Source organism: Cydia splendana, chromosome 1 (assembly GCF_910591565.1).
Source record: "Cydia splendana chromosome 1, ilCydSple1.2, whole genome shotgun sequence".
NCBI lineage: Eukaryota > Metazoa > Arthropoda > Insecta > Lepidoptera > Tortricidae > Cydia > Cydia splendana.
Genome location: NC_085960.1, coordinates 33820175 through 33837892, shown reverse-complemented (window position 1 = coordinate 33837892; position 17718 = coordinate 33820175). Strand labels below are relative to the sequence as shown.

Sequence of the window (17718 nt, the reverse complement as noted above, 5' to 3'; positions counted from 1 at the left end):
CCTTACGTCAAACTTGCCAACTGTCAAATGTTGTTCATGTCGTTAGAGATTTGGTCACTTTCTGCTGCATCAAAAGAATTTAACACCAAATCACTTGCGTTTTTTGCATTTTCAAATTCTACAGAGATACAACCTTACACAGCGAGTCATATCAAGTTGACAATGGTGTGCGACGGCCCCGATCCTCCCGACAATTCGCCACATGAACTCACGCCTCCCCCTCGACACGATCTCATGATGAATGGTAACAATGCAGAAGAAAGCGATGAAGAAAACGAATATTTCGGCTACGAACCATTGCCACAGGGACCTGAAGCTATGCATTCCGACCACGAAAACAGTGACGACGAGACACAGGTGTGGTCACCACTGTGGTGTTCATTTGCTTCACTTTGCTTTTGTTTTTTTATTCATTGTTGAGTGCTATTTTTTTTCTAAACTTTTTTTCTGTACTGTACAGAATATGGATACCCCACAAGGACCCACAAATGAGGTCCCTGCCATTGAGCCCATGGAGGATGTGCTGACCAGAGAAGTGTGGAGCGCGCCTCGTCCGGTAGACCCCATTCAAATGGACAATGAGAGAGCCCAACAGGTAACATAATATATAGATGGTCAAGCAAATCTTGTCAGTAGAAAAAGGCGCGAAATTCAAATTTTCTATGAGACAATATCCCTTCACGCCTACATTTTTCAAATTTGCCGCCTTTTTCTACTGACAAGATCTGCTTGACCAACTATAATTATAACTTCATTCATTTCATTTGTTAGTAATAATTATTTTTACGCTTTAGCCCTAAATCTCTGCAAAAGCCACATTACAGGAGCACCCATCAATATATTATACATCAAAACTCATAACTGGAAATAAGGAAGTTATGTAGACACTATCTGGCTAGCAGGTCGCTGGCAGTGAATATGTTATAGTGTAAATAACATTATTTGCGGTATTTGACACATTATGACTGACGTATATAGAGATGTAACTAACGCAAATCGATTGTCACAGCAAGCGATTACGATTGGATGGCACGTAGACTGAGGTATCGAATTGTGACGTATAATGAATTTTTATTTGAGATTTAAATAAAGCTAGAATTATATGGTTTTCCCGCAAGCTACCGGTCGGTCGGTGTATTTAATACACCGACCGAGTAGGTCGCACCCATTGTCAAAATTGAAACTAACTGGGGATCTATTTTAAAGTTTATTTATGTTATTTCTGTGTCAAATTTGTTGTCTGTTAAGTGACGATAAATATATCCATATTTACAGTTAATTATCCACCTTTTCCTTATTTTTATTAAAAGAAAAATGAAAAATTCATATCGATTTACTTAGACGACTACCGATTCATAATGGTGGTGTCCGGCCAACCCTAAAATTAAAAAAAAAAAGACGTAGAACGTAAACGTTCGCAGTGCAGTTGTTTTCCTTTGTGATTTCGATGTGCAAAACATTTTACGTAGTATTGCTGTTGTGAGTGACAGACGTCAAATACCGCAAATAATGTTATTTACACTATAAGTATAGTTAATTGGTGTTCCATCATAAAAATTGCCCTTTAGCAATAAGACTATATAGTCTGCCTCTGCTTATAACCTTTCATATGTGTGGTGGTCAAAATTTGTGGGTTCAAACATCAAATCGTTTAAAAAAATGCTAATAAATTTACAAACAATTTGGTCAGACTCCTTATCATATGCAGAAAGGAGGTTAATCTGTATCCCATATTGAATTCTATTATTAAGATGAGTGTTATTGTAATTACAGGTAATGTCAGCAATGGCCAACTTTGCTCTACCCCAGGCTTCCATCCCCGACTGGGCTCAGAGTGTCACCGAGGACCAGTGGAAACAGACCCTGCATGACAGGATAGAGAGACTCCGGAGCAACAGATAAAGCTATGATATTTATTTATTTAGGTTTTAATTAGTTTTAACTATCCAAATGAGTTGTGGGGCAAAATCACTTCAGAGTGGGAGCCCGGAAACTCAAATCGGGTATCTGGCAGACCCTGCAGACGATTGCGGGATGAACTGGACTCCTTCTCAAAGGAGTGGCCAGACATGGCACTGGACAGAGATTTGTGGAGAAATTGGGGGGAGGCCTTTGCCCAGCAGTGGGACACGACAGGCTCCAAATAATAATTTAACTATTCAGTATGTAAAGGTAATCAGTAGTGTCCGACTGAAACTGGATTTTTTGCGGATACCGAAACCAATTTTTTTAAGTAAATAAAAGCAAGTCATTGGCCCTTCAGGAAACAGTTACTAAAAGAAAGGTAATGTATGTAATATTAAATCAGATCCATTCCTTGGTACGTGAAGGTACGGTTTAAATGCTTAATTACTGTAAATGCTAATATCTGGATTTGATGAGTTTTTTTTAAATGTTGTAACTGCTTGAATGCTTCAGTTTTAGCGAAAGTGATGAAACATGCAAAACACATGATTAAAGCAGAATGTACTGTATCTTTATTTAACTAACTTAATAAGTATATATGAAGAATTAGATTAACTATAATAAAGTTTTTGAAATATGGAAGTATGTAGCAATAGTACCTAATTAAATTATTTACATTTATTGAAAAAAAATTGAGTTTGTTTATGCTCTCATGTATGAACTACTGATCAATATTAATTTAACAGAGGTAACCTACCTAGAGGTAGAGTAGATACCTATAGACACTCTAGACACAAATGTTCAATAGCATATTATTAGATTAGCATTATGTTGTAGTACTTATAGTTGTAAAATTAAAAAGCTTTTTATCAGAATAAACATTTATAATCAGTATAAAACAGATTTTAACTCCTTAAAGCTAAATCCCTGTTTAAAACTTGTGTACAGTCGCCATCATAATTATACCGTATCGGCCAAGGTGCTCACAAATATCGCTCATTTATCTAAACACGCCTCTATTGTCAAGGCGTTAGAGTGCGTGTTCAGATATTTTTGAGCACCTCGGCCACTCCGATTGCTATGATTTACATACTTTTGTTCTACATAAAAACGTACTACTATCGCTTAGCGCCACTTGCACCATCCCACTAACCTGGGGTTAATCAGTTAAACCGTTAACCCATTGGCCTGATAACCATGGTAACATCAGGTTTATCTGGTTAACCCTGGGTTAGTGAATGGTGCAAGTGGCCCTTAGGGTCCCTACCCATTACTGGACCAATAGACAATAGACATATGTAGGATTAAAGATGGCGGCGCTGAAGTAACTAACTGAATGCTATTTTGTTCCTGATAAATCCCTCAAGTCCCTGACGAACCTGTAGAAAGGAGAGTCCACATAGAACTGATTAGCCGAGACAGGAACCCGCCAGCTGTACTAACAGAAACACTATTCACGGGCCATCTGTGAACCTTATGCCATTGAAATAAGGTTTATTGTTGTGTATAACTCTTTATTTTTACCTCTAGCGTCCTACCGTCCTAATACTAGTAAATTTTACCTCCTAATTTAAATCATTATTAAATGTAACTGAGTTTCTTTTGATATAGTTTAAATTTAATAACAATACAATTCGCTTCTATTTTCTGGTACCATTGATTCAAATTCGTCTAGTCTGCCGCTAGCGGTTATATCTTATGTCCATCATTGGGGTAGGACCATGTCCATATTGTCCATTACTGGTGCCAATAGATATCTATAGAGTACTTAGAGGATATAATACCACATATAACCAAACGGAGTAGGCATTCCCCTCTGTCGAAAATAGGCGGCCAATGATCATACACATTGTATGAACTGACGTTTATCTGACATGGCTATTTTAACGTTAAGTATACATTTGAAGTACCCCTCCCCCGCAAAAATCGGCAGACTATTTTGTACCGAAAATTACAGACAAGGCGTCTCCGTTTGGTTATATCCTCTAAGATAGAGTAGGATTAAAGATGGCAGCGCTGAAGGTGACAAGCTTGGTGCTCTCGTCTCTGATGAACATGTAGAAGGGAGAGTCCACGTAGAACTGCTCCGCCGTGCGAGACAGGAACCCGCCAGAGGCCGCCATCGCCTCCGTGCCGTATTCTGGACGGAAAGAAATTGGCGATGTTTTATGTCACAAAGTTATGAACTTATGACACTTTAAAAAAATATTTATTCATTCCTTCATTCATATATTTATTGCATCCATGGTAAGTACACAGGTGTTACATAAGTAATAGTTGTTTCACATGGGCCCTAGGGTAGGGCACGGCAACATTTCTTAAATTTAAGGATTGAGTTTGTATGTTAATGTGTTTTAAAATAAATATCAGTCGTATAATATGGCTTGTTTGTTAAATGATATAAAAATAATGGGAGGGCACATAGCCTACACGTGCCTCAACAAATGAATCACAACCATTTTTTATCAAATTCATTTTAAATGAGCAAGGTTAAAATACGTTTATCTTGTAACAGGATGCGTAAAACCATCACTACATTGTGATAGTGACATATTGTCTACTTTTTGTCATTGTCAGGTCCCTAATACCTATTATTGTCACTAATAGCATTAATGCATTAAAATTGCCACGAAATTGTTATTGCTCACATACATAGATACATTTGCTGGTGAAAGCTGGCATATGACAATTGGCTCAGTGACTTTTTAATGGTGCCAATTGATCTTGCTTTTGTATGGATCAAATCTCTAATATTTGTACACTTATTATGGGACCAAACGCATTGAAGGAAAAAAAGTTGTAGGTAAATAAAAGTCAAATGTTTTGACCGAACCTCGGAGTTGCTGCATATAAATGGATGGTCCGTGCAGTGACGAATCCCAGATCATATGTACCTAATAATAAGAAGGTCTCCTAGGTACTTACCATCTATAGTGATCCTAACTTCATGCAGCACTGTGTCCACATGCACCCCCGGATTCGGTAGACCGTTCACCGCATCTTTTATATGCTGGGACTTATCCTCAAAAATTATCCTCGTCAACAACTCCTCGTTAGAATTATCTTTATCCGTATCTATCATAAGAGCGAAATTCGCAGTCGGAGAGAACATCGCACTTAGCCCTATAGATTTAAGGCTGTCTTCTAAATGGATTGAGTTCTTAAGATCCATTTTTGGGAATCTGATGACCGCTCTGTCATTGATCATGTTGGAGATGAGCTGGTCGATTCTGGAGTAGTTCAGGCGGTTAATGAGCTCTGTTAGGGAAACCTTTTTGAGTGGTTTCAACACGTACATCGTGGTTGTGTTGTCTTTGTATGGTAAAGCTATCATTTGCACGCCTGAAAATATATGAGAATATTTTAATTTCGCAGATATATTCAGGTTTTCTTGGGATTTCACAGTTTTGGGTAAGTATTCAGTATTCAGTCATTTATTGCCTTGCATACTACTGAATACTGAAGTAACTAAGTTTAGTTACAATAATACCTAGTAATGTAAATACTTATGAAATGATACTTCGTCATAAGTCCCGAGAAACTACTTATGTATGAGCCAGGGTATGAACGAATCGTTGCAACGACTAAATTGTATAAAGATGTCAAAAAAAATTACCATCTTCAGCAGAATACGTGTATTGGAACTGTCCGAAGTTCAACATCATATCGGCCATAACGTCGCCTGTGGGAGTTTTGAACGCCATCCTGTGAAACGTTCGAGGAAAGGATTAATACTTATTAATGCTTTTTACTTATATATTAATTATGACAACACACAACACCTCTCATTCAGTCATTGATTTAAACTTATTTCGCTTCGCTTCGAAACCGACATTGTCTTCGTGTACCCGGATTATTTTTTCAAATAGTTTCCTCGTTCCGAGTAATTAAGTATGTACGTACGTACTAATACGAGGGCTTACCTAACAACGTAGCCCTATCATGATAAGTCCATGGAGGTGGTACCATATTAAAGTACCTATCTGTAAGTATCTGTTTCTTACCGTGTTCCTACACTGTGTTTACTTACTTCCTCGTGTGTTCTGGCAAGAATGGACTCATCCATTGTCCGCTGAAGTAGAGGGCGCTCAGCAACACAACCTTCGTCTCGACTGGGAGCGGTTCTTTCAGAAATTCTTCTATTTTCCCTTTGGTGTGGTTTTTGATCCATCTGAAATAGATCATTTGACTGAAATTACATTTTTACTACACCTCGGAAAGTCTCACGAAATTTCTTCTTTGAATCAATGTGCAAAGTTGATTTCTTTTTCTCAAGAAAAGCTTAGAACAAAGTTTTTCTTCATGTTTATAGCTTGGTAGAATAAATTGTTGAGCGATGATTATATGGATATTTAAAACATTTCGATTAGATTTGCAATGTTTTACATCAGCTACTTAGTATTTTCCTCGCGGTGGCGATGCCCACAAAAACAATGGCATATTTGTATAGAATTTTAAACACCCAGTGGCCCGTTCCATTTTCATTACTTTTGATCGTAGTCCATTGTATACCTAGTCTTTTCAAACTACATATACATATAAATAACCGACTAATATGGTAATTGCGAAGGTCAACTACCTGAAAAGGAGGCAGTTAAGCCAGTGACAGACAACAGACCCGCATTGTCACGGTGCCACAGATCACTTTAGCTACAAGGAAAATATAAGCACACCACCAAATTTTGCGCTGCCGTGCTGAAATTCAGAAACTTTAGAATGGAGTCTCTTATGACTTGCAGGTACCACGAGCTGCAAAATTGCATGGACGCTTAATAAATGAATTCCTTTATAAACATTAACGAATATTCGTTTATTCGTAAAATTTATATACATATTTTGGAAGTACCTACTTTAGTCACGAAAGTAAAAATATATCTTCAAAAATGTGGCTCTAGAGACGAACAATATGGGCTATATTACATATAGTACAAAAAGGTGCAGCGTCATATGAGTCAGATCGGTCTTCGTGGGCCTTATGTTTCAGTTTCAGAGAGCCTAATAGGTCTCCATTTTCAAGCCCTATCACTATACTGACAGTGTATGTGAAGTAGCGTTCGCGATGGCAGCGCGGCGCGCCGCGTACTGCTGCACGCCGCGTCGCGCGTTGCGCGCGCGTTGACATAACCGGTTGGGTTGATATGTTAGTAATACTCACGACAGTTTAAATTCGATTATAATGAACTTACTCATTGACGGTGTCTCTAGCCAACGGCGCGTTGGTAAACTCCACAGCGCGCGCGTCGCCTTGGTACACGCGTTGTAGGAACTCTCTGTACAGCGGTCGTATGCGCGTACGCGGCTCGACCAATATGGCGTCCGCGTATGTAGTAGAGTTACTCAGAAGATGCAGTAGCAAGCCGAACTGTTCGTGGTGCGCGCGGTTTCGAAGAATATCTGGTTGGTATTAATACGCAGTTAACACACTGATGCGAATTTGCACGCCACTCCCGCGGTGTGTGAGCGAAACAGTGACAGTGCATGCCTTATAGCAGCGGTCGGCAACCTTTTAGCAACCAAGGGCCACATAGCAGTTAACGAAGTGGACGCGGGCCACACTTTGTTAATATTTATGACTTTATCAGACATTGTCATTTTTCAATATTACTTACGGCTCCGAAACGTGGTCTTTCACTATCGGCCTCATCTCAAAACTCAAAGTCGCTCAACGAGCTATGGAGAGGGCTATGCTCGGAGTTTCTCTGCGTGATCGAATCAGAAATGAGGAGATCCGTAGACGAACTAAAGTCACCGACATAGCCCACCGGATTAGCAAGCTGAAGTGGCAATGGGCGGGCCACATTACACGCAGAGAAGATGGCCGATGGGGTCGAAAAGTGCTCGAGTGGAGACCACAGACTAGCAGCGTAGTAGTAGCGTAGGACGTCCACCCACAAGATGGACAGACGACCTTGTTAAGGTCGCCGGAGGACGCTGGATGCGGGTCGCTTCCAACCGGTATCTAGCTATGTTCAGCAGTGGACGTCTTATGGCTGAGATGATGATGATGACATACAAAATAGCCAGGGAGGCTCGCGGGCCGCAAGTGAGAGGTTACGGGCCGCATGCGGCCCGCGGGCGCTGGTTGCCGACCGCTGCCTTATAGCGATATCCCGCTCGTGGACCAGGGCGGCGTGCGGATCCCTAACCAATGACCTTATAAGTAGTTTATGAAGTTCCAAAATTTGGTAGAGGTCCGATAAAGTTCAACATCTAGGCACAAAAAAAACTTATTCAGAAGGTTAAAAGGTTGTAAAAGTACTAGCTAGTCAAACGAAGCTATGAGTGTTTTTATATATAGGTATTTTACCTAAACAGTAAGTTCTATAAGCCAGGTGAAATACAAAGCGTTATTTTGTACGCTTAATTCAGGAAGTAACGCAAACAGTGGCCTGTGGTACGCACTTCCTATTTTTGGTGACGGTGCGTCTACATCAAACAAACGAAGGCCGATCAATGTCTTCTACTGCTTTGTTTACGTTACCTAATGTAAAGTGAACGCATTATACACCAATCCACCATCAGCATTTATTTTGCCATTTTGTGTTTCTTAGTGTGAGTTAGCTTTTAGACGAATTCTAATAAAACATAACCCATCAAACGAACTCTGAAAAAATATAACCCATCAAACGAATTCTTATAAAATATAACCGGGTCAAACACATTTTAAAAAAAGGTCACTTCTGTGGACAGTACAATCATTCAAAGTTAACTACTCCACTGTACTGGTAGGTACTTACTTAATTATTATCTAATAATGGGACATCTTCCTTCATCACTGACTAACCTAACCCGCCTGTAAAAGTGCCACGTAAAAATTTGCTTTAGGTTCCCTTAAATTTGCGATGTCTACAGGAAAGACGCGAACGAGTTTGCTACAAAATGTGTATGACCCAACCCGCAAACCCACCAAAAAAACATTCGGAAGTTCGCTCGCCTTCATTCAATTATCGTGAACGCACCACTATCTGCCAGTGATTCCCGCATTTGTAAACAAAAAACACTTTACCTTGGGAAAACCCGAGCGCCGTTGCCAGCTCCGTGTATGTGTTGCCAGCGCTACCCAGAAGCGCCATCGAGAGGAGACCTGGCGCCGAGTTTTATAATTATTTATCAAATCAAGCGTCATGGGGATGGGGGATTCCTGTTTGAAGTTTTTGTGTCGTTAAATAGATGTATTTTATTTTATTTTGACGGTTTCTTAGTCAACTAGGAAAGGAACCTTCTTTTAGTTTCGCCATGTCAGTAAGTCAGTATCGATTTGGTATCGATGTCGAGATTTACAAGCGCAACGACAATATTATGTTTTTTTTTCGACACAGTGCGGTAGTAAAAGATGAGTGCTCTATTTCCGTGGGTCTTTTTTTTTAGAGTTGTCCCCTACACTTTTCTTTCAAATTTGGGATTTTTTATGTTATTTCTACTCAGAATCATGAGCTGATGATGAATCTTTTGATCCTAATAGGAGAAAAAAAGTGTCCCAAAATTTCCATACCTACATACGAAGCGACCGCCATACAAAGTCTATGAAAAATGGTGACGGAATGGAAATAAAAACCTTAGGACACTTTTTTTCTCCTATTAGGATAGAAAGAGCTCGTGATTCTGAGTAGAAATAACATAAAAAATTTGAAAAAAAAGTGTAGGAGACAACTTTAAAAAAAAACGCCCCCGTAGGTACTACTTTACTGAACTAAATTATTAATTTATTACTAACATTGCCCGTTTCTATTCATTGAACATATAAGTATTAGGTACATATTTAGTCCATTTATTGTCTTGTGGTTTACCGTTAGGGATTTCCTTTGTTTAAATAACCGCAACACATGCAGTCTTATGCCGTAGTACGGCCAGTAAAAGAAGTCGCCAAGCGGGCAAGGTATTCTAAAATATTATATTTATTTAAAGGACTTTGTAGTATTTGACTTGAACTAAAACAAGAAAAAAAATGTGCGTATAAAAAAAAATATCCGGGGGACCAAGCTTTGCTCGGAAAACATATAAAAACTCAAAAATGCGCGTTTTCCCTCAAAAACCCCCATATAGCAAATTTCATCGAAACGTTAGAGCCATTTCCGAGATCCCCGAAATATATATATAAATATATATACCTACAAGAATTAAAGGTATAAGACAGATAAAAAAAAAACCGGCCAAGAATATGTCGGGCCATACTCAGTGTAGGATTCCGTAGTCGCCCGTCTTTTACAATAGGCAGCTTTTGAACGGGGGTCGATCGATAGTAATGGATTCATTCTAGATTTCAATGTATATGGGCAACACGGCAAAGTTGATATAATGTTCATAAAAAGCAAAACAGACGGACATAGCGAAACTGTAAGGATTCTTATTTTACAATTGAACCCTAAAAAGGAAATATGTATGTACTTAATTGCACCAGCTGTAAACTAATACGGTGGAGCTTGAACGGTTAGTAGGTACATTACCTCTACATATAGCTAGTAACCGCAGACCCTAGGGGTTGCAGAAAAAGGAGGATATTACTTTTTTCACAACGCTGCTGCATATGGCACTACGGCATTTGCCTTATTGTCATTTGTAAACACAGATGAGTCACCACTTTTAACGGGAAAATAAGAGACACAGTGAGCTTACAGTTACAAGTAACATCGAGATCCGTTTCTTAACTATGCTATGTCTACTCGAACCATATCTTTATGCTGTAGGGATGCCGCAAACATCGAATTTAGAAGATCGTCTATACAGGGTGGCTAAAAAATAACTGCATTCCCGTTGCCACTGTTGCCAGGGAGGTTTTGGGATTATACTGAGCAACTTTTACTATGGGACCAACCCCGAATTTGCGAAAAATTATTTGGCTGTTTCATACATTTTGGCTCCATCGTCCATTTTCTATGGGAGGGTAAAATTTTTTTTCGCGATTTCGGGGTTGGTTCCATAGTAAAAGTTGCTTAGTATAATCCCAAAACCTCACTGGCAACGGGAATGCAGTTATTTTTAGCTACCGTGTATATTACATCTCTATCGCTCTTGCATTATTACTATTGAGAGCGATAGAGATGCAAATGGGATTAAGCTCTTTGCCATCCCATATTGTCAATGATTTTTTTATAGTGTTAGGTTCTTACCTGCGATACCAGTAGGGGACATAACTATGTTCGAGTCCGCGTTCCGTTTCATCTCCTCAGTCAGCAATTTGAAACCGAACTCATTGATTGTGTTGGATAACTCTTCTTGCTGATGTGGATGTTCTGTGACCCTGGAATGGTTTAATTAATTACTAACTTAAAATGTGACTAACTTTGCTCAAAAATTTAAAAAAATTAGGAATTAGGTATTTTTAAAATTATTACATTGTGCATGCGGAGCAAAGTAGGCACATTTTTACGGTTTATACCTACACATTACACAACGGCTATATTAGATAGGTAGATTTTGAATAATTACTAGGCAGGTATGCTAATGTTGGCGTAATTTTACTAAATAGGTATATCTATTAAGTCGAGGTTCTGCTTTGCGGTAATTCAGGACATGTCCTTGGAATTTTGGCATATAATTAACTATATTAAGTGTTTAACTAACTGATAAAAATAAAGATTAGTCCAAAGGTCCCGTCCAGTTTAGCGATGACCTAGATAACCGTTGCTAGGAATTAGCAGAGATGTGAAAAATACTTTATAAAAAGTATTTAAATACAAGATACAAATAGGGTCCGTTGTTCTACATTGAAACAATCGGACACAGTGTAACTTTGCGATATCTCGGAAACTAGGTGTTACCAGCTAGTGCCGTCTGTCAAGCAAGGGCAGGCTCAGGGACCCCCAGCACCTCCCCAAAACACGAGCGCACCTCGGAGAAGGAGCACGTTGCTACGAGCATTATTGTGAATTCGTGCAACAAAAGTAATTTTTTTCATTTAAGTTTCGCAATTTTTTACCAAGATATAGACTCGAGTTTGACGTTTTTTTAAGTTTTTGTTATGTTCTATGTGTATTAAAGTTTATTTGGAGCTAAAGTTTTTATAATTTCTTTCACTCTTTGGTGCAGTTTTTTTTAATTGATTCAAAAAACACCCTCTAGTCTCACATTTTTATGTAGTATACAATGAAACAAGATGTCCACTGAACACCCAGTACCAGCACACAATGAAACAAACTCATTATTTTTTTAAATAATTAAAGACTATGTGCAAAATTTGTGAAACTAAAATACCATGAAAATTGGTAATAATTTGTCTATCATATGACAAAATATAAGATACTTAATTTTAGGAATGGCTGAGATAGGATGGTTCATATGTTGAATGTTTCATTGATTGCAAGGTTATGGACACATGTCTAACATTGAAACAGTCGTTTATAAACACTATGTTGCTAGAAAGTGTATGAAATCAAGCATGGAGATGCTCAAAACCCTCCCGCGTCTACCTTGTTGACAATCATGCTCCGTGGACATAAAAGGCGCCTTTTTCGCAGCATGCCGTACGTGCCGACCAGATTTTCGATTCACAATGAAACTCAGGTGTGTGTACAATGAAACAAGTCTTTCGTTTTTAGATATTTCAGCAATCTTATAATGATTCCATATGTCGGAAACATTTTAAATAACCAATTTCAGCCTACCACTATTTTCTCCTTTCCTTTCTCATTAATTGAGTGAAAGCATATATGTATTAATGTCACTTATTTATTAGACCGTTTCAATGTTATTAACGATGTTTCATGGTAGACTATAATTATTACATTTGTTTCACAGTAAAAATGAGAGTGTTTCATTGAAAACATTCACAAGTACACAATGAAACAAAACTCATTTTTCAAATAAAGGCTTATAACACAGGAACTGTTACAGATAAGTAAAAACCAAGAATGCCATACGATAGCCAACGAAATTGTTTATCTTCATACGAAATGTCACACTCATAACTTTAAAAACACCAGAGATAGAACGGCTTGAACGTTTAGTGTTTCATTGATCAACAAGTTACCCTACTTCCTTGATATACTATTTCAAATGCAAAATACAGAATAGGTATTTTGCATTTTAAATACAAGTACATATTTCAAATAAGTAGTGTCCGACCGAAGGTTCGGTTTCGGTTAGTTTCGGCCAAAAAATCATGTTTCGGCTGTAGTTTCGGTTTCGGCCAAAAAACGACCGAACCTTTCGGCCGGGCCGAAACTTACGAAATGGTACTTCGGACAAAGACCAAAAGTTGGAGAATAAGTAGGACAACAATATTAATACATATCTACATATACTACTGATTCATGTATAGGTACAGAAATTAATTGGTTTATTATAAAACACAATTCCACTAATGAGAGCGCCACTGGACGGTCGACGCAGTCTTAAGAGGCTGTCAATACCTATAACGCGCACACTGTCTAATTGTATCGGCGTGAATGAGATAGCACTGTCGCACGTAGCCGTTGGCCGAGTATCAGCTCGGCCCGAGTCGAACGATGTCTTTTTCGCTCTTAATCAGTCATTTTTAGGGTTCCGTACCTCAAAAGGAAAAAAACGGAACCCTTATAGGATCACTCGTGCGTCTGTGTGTCTGTCCGTCTGTCACAGGCTTTTTTTTTGGAAACTACTGGACCAATTAAGTTGAAATTTGGCACACATATGTAAATTAGTGACCCAAAGATGGACATATTTTTTTTATAATTTTAAAATACATACGTTCGAAGTTATTTAAGAAAATAGCCCAAAAATAACCATTCCCCCCCTCTTTATCTCCGAAACTACTGGGTCCAAAATTTTGAAAAAAATACACAAAATAGTTCTTTACCTATAGATGACAGGAAAACCTATTAGAAATGTGCAGTCAAGCGTGAGTCGGACTTATGTACGGAACCCTAGAAACGCGAGTCTGACTCGCACTTGGCCGGTTTTTCTATCTACCTCTAATGGCAAATTTTAAGCGAGGCTAAAGGCTACGCTCAACCGCAATGTTGATTTTCTCAATAGTTAATATTTTGCGAAGCTGAACAGCTGACTATTGATTAAAACGAAGAAAAAACCCTTAAAAGTGTCCCCAGTACAGTTTTTCATACGAATGCTCGACCTTAGCCTCACTTTTTACCTCAATTTACCATTGGTTTGTGTTCCACATGTCCTCTACTTCAGCTTAGCCTTTGGCCTCGCTGCGCCATGCTCGGCCTGCGGTCTCGCTTGTTAATACAATGGACATTGGTTGGAGTCTATGCTTAACTACTTATCCTGAAGCCTGAAGCACGGCTTTGACTTCACATGAAAGTTCGCTTTACTGGGGCACTTCGGACTTTTAGGCCCAGGTGTAGATCGGTACCCGGCCTTGCGATATTGTTAACAAAAAATTTCGCGCTCGTTGCGCTCGCGTTTTTGGTTGGTTTTTTGGTTGACCCTGTATCTACATGTTAGTTTGACTGGTGAATGAATAGAGTTAGACCAAGAAAATTCTGCAATGATTTTGATAGCATACGCAGTGCTACTAGTGCAAATGTTATTTTATACGTCATAATTTCATAGAATTTTGACGTTTAAAGTAACACTTGCACTGCATGTGCTATCAAAATCGTTGCAGAATTATCTTGGTCTCACTCTAGTAATTTTCTTAAAAAACTGCTTAAGTAACATCAATTTCAAGGACATTGGGTGTTGACAGCCCCCATAATAATTATGTGTGTAAAAGCGGTTTTATGACATTTTTCAACGATTTTAACAAGTCTACAAAAGTTTCGGTTTCGGTTTCGGCCGAAACTAGAGCCAAAGCCGAACATTCGGTTTCGGTTTCGGCAAAAAAAACATGTTTCGGTCGGACACTACAAATAAGTCACATCTCTGGAAATTAGAGCGATGTTTTTCATATAATACTTCTGCCCGGTCTATTTTATTTGTACAACAATTTTTTGCAATGGAAATGGATCGAACTACATAGTACCAGACAGTCCAGACAGATATATGTTACCATTATGTTATGTTACGTTAATTTTCATGCCAACTTTCATGTAATTTAAGCATTTCATTTTAAAATAAGAGCGTAATAACTTCGATTGTATGAATCGTTTTTTGTGACTCTTAAAAGTTCTAGACGACAATCAGAATATTGAATACTTAGGTAGGTACCTACTCTTATTTGCGTCCGTGTTGAATATGATTTATTACATACCTCGGTTCCGTTGTGTTTCCCTCATTGTCAGAGATGGCGACGCTAATAAACATCAGGAACAAGAAGACACGCGACCTCCAATCCATTTTGTTCTGAAAACATCCAGCCACCTTTAAAACAAGTTACTTACACACAGGTGATGTATTTCTGTTGCCGCTATAACAACAAATAGGTACTAAAAACAAAATAAAATAAATAATTAAGTGGGGCTCCCATACAACGAACGTGATTTTTTTTATGCCGTTTTTGCGAAATGGTACGGAACCCTTTGTGCGCGAGTCCGACTCGCACTTGGCCGGTTTTTAGTTTTAAGCAGCTGGGTTTCCTCTAACCAGCGGTCGGCAACCAGCGGCCCGCGAACCTCTCACTTGCGGCCCGCGATCCTCCCTGGCTATTTTGTATGTATAATATTGACAAATGTCAATGTCTGATAAAGTCATAAATATTAACAAAGTGCGGCCCGCGTCCACTTCGTTAACTGCTATGTGGCCCTTGGCTGCTAAAAGGTTGCCGACCGCTGCTCTAAACTAAAGGTAGGTATAGGTACTGAATATACTTATGTACATGATTTACCTCCTAGTGAGTTCATTTCGTAAATTAAAATCAAGGACGACATAAAATGTAGTTTGTGCTGCTTATCTGCATAAAGGGGATATTTGCGAAATAATATTATTCATACTAATACAATTAAGTATTTGTTAATCATTCATTGGAATAAATAAGTTACAAATGTACCTATGCAAATTTTCAGCTTCATTGGAAACCGGGAAGTGCTGGGTCAAAATTTAACTTGCATACCTACCTATGCCGACACGGGCAGTCAACGGGACAGGTGAAACTAAATAAAAGCTTGTAGCATACACATGTATTTTATTATCTTCGTATTCGAAATGAAAATAAGGCGAGTCATTCTTTCTGACTAAAACTACGCCGGCTCAAACCAGACACCTCTGACACGAGAAGATTTAAATGAAATCCCTCCTAAATTGTAGGAGGGTATCCCAATATGGGACCGGAAGAAGCACAGAAAAATTGTGACCTACAGCTACAGCCTACAGAGCAGTTATGCAATCTGGCATTGAGATGCATGTGATGCTATGCCGTATTGTATTCAACCCAGGTACCGTACAAGGTAAACACCATCATGCGGTCAATAATAGTGCAAAAGTAGGTAAATAATAACTCATTTCGTTAATGATACACTTACATTGCGCATAACCATTGAATTACCTTACAGACTGTAAACAAAAAGTAGGTATACAGTGGCTAAAAAATAACTGCATTCCCGTTGCCAGGGAGGTTTTGGGATTATACTATAATCCCAAAACCTCCCTGGCAACGGGAATGCAGTTATTTTTTAGCCACCCTGTATAACGCAAGACATTCTATTTTTAACGAAAGCCTTTTTTGCTAACGGTACCAATTTGTGGTAAAGTAGTACGTAGGTACGTTAGTCCGAAGCTAATTTTATTAAGAGGAAAGTGGAGGACGGCGCGCGCTTCTCCATACAAACGTAGTCCCCCATTAGCCTCTGGATAATTATGTACTAGATAGGTACCTATTGACATTATGTATAAAAAAAACAATTTGTCTTACCTAATGGGAAGTTATTTATTAGTTTTATTACTAAGTACAGACACCTACAGCTGGTAAAATGCAAAAAAAAAATCACGGTTAACTTGTTATATTTAGTCTGCAGATCAAAACTGTAGGTATATTATGTACCTACTTAAGTAACGAACTTTATTTGTATTGACAATAAAAAATAAGAAATATGTATTATTATGTATGGTAAGCTTATGTACAATTAGCCGACGTCAGCTTTTTAATCAACTCACCAATATCCAAATAAATGTAAGCAAATCAACGAAAGCAAAAACTGCGTATTGTTTAGCGAAGCAAGTTAAAATCGTCAACGTTCACGAAACATTTAAAACTTCATATTTCGCAATGTAGCTCGGACACGACACGACCTTTCGAGCCGCAGACGCGGGGTGACTGGAGTGGATTATATTTACTACTTCCTTCCACTAACGCACTTTTTTTGAACGAGCGCGAATGTTTTTTTTCTATAATGCTATAAATCCAACTACTTAGTAAGTATTTAGTCAGTGGCGGATTTGCGCTAAGGCCAAGTAGGCCCGGGCCTACGGCGGCAAATTTAATATTCACTGATGATAACAAGAAATAACTCAAAATGTAGTCAATATGATGGGTGCTGAGAAAGGGGCGGCTACAGGGCTTTGGGCCTAGGGCGGCAAAGACTGCAAATCCGCCACTGTATTTAGTAATTTGTGTGGTTGACGAAATATAACTTGCTTTGCAGTTTGCACCAACCTCTCGAAAAACTTGTACCGAACCTAAGTATGTCGAATCGGTACAAATTAATATACATGTATGTCGTCAACTATAACAAGATTGCTGTTCGGTATTTTGCTGCGAGTGCCGATTTAGAATCCCGAGCAAGTGAAATTTCAAATCAGAATCTTGAGCGTAGCCAGAAACTCAGGAGGCATGAGGTGCAAACAATTTTGGACTCATGGCGGTACCTACTTTTCTTCTAATTAGCGAGATCTTTTAAAACAAACATATAATAACTCGACATATCGAGGCGCATTTGTGTCGATACACACGCAAGTCAAACGCAGGTTGTAGACCATTGCACTCCTACGGCACACGAA

The 17718-nt window shown here is 38.7% G+C and overlaps 2 protein-coding genes across 2 annotated transcripts; one reads left to right on the top strand and one right to left on the bottom strand.

Annotated features, from left to right (window-relative positions):
* Positions 1 to 57: 57 nt before the first annotated feature.
* On the top strand, positions 58 to 2254 carry LOC134793783 (male-enhanced antigen 1). Its single transcript, XM_063765459.1, has 3 exons — positions 58 to 357; positions 461 to 595; positions 1774 to 2254. Exons 1-3 carry the CDS (start codon positions 163 to 165, stop codon positions 1900 to 1902), a joined length of 459 nt encoding a protein of 152 aa, XP_063621529.1. The 5' UTR covers positions 58 to 162; the 3' UTR covers positions 1903 to 2254.
* An 890-nt stretch (positions 2255 to 3144) lies between these two features.
* LOC134793776 (serine protease inhibitor 28Dc-like) lies at positions 3145 to 16952 on the bottom strand. The gene is made up of 9 exons (XM_063765445.1): positions 16876 to 16952; positions 15038 to 15129; positions 11013 to 11143; positions 8912 to 8989; positions 7092 to 7299; positions 5936 to 6076; positions 5522 to 5610; positions 4831 to 5247; positions 3145 to 4045 (listed from the first exon to the last, which is right to left on the bottom strand). Exons 2-9 carry the CDS (start codon positions 15121 to 15123, stop codon positions 3891 to 3893), a joined length of 1305 nt encoding a protein of 434 aa, XP_063621515.1. The 5' UTR covers positions 15124 to 15129; positions 16876 to 16952; the 3' UTR covers positions 3145 to 3890.
* Between the last annotated feature and the right edge of the window lie 766 nt (positions 16953 to 17718).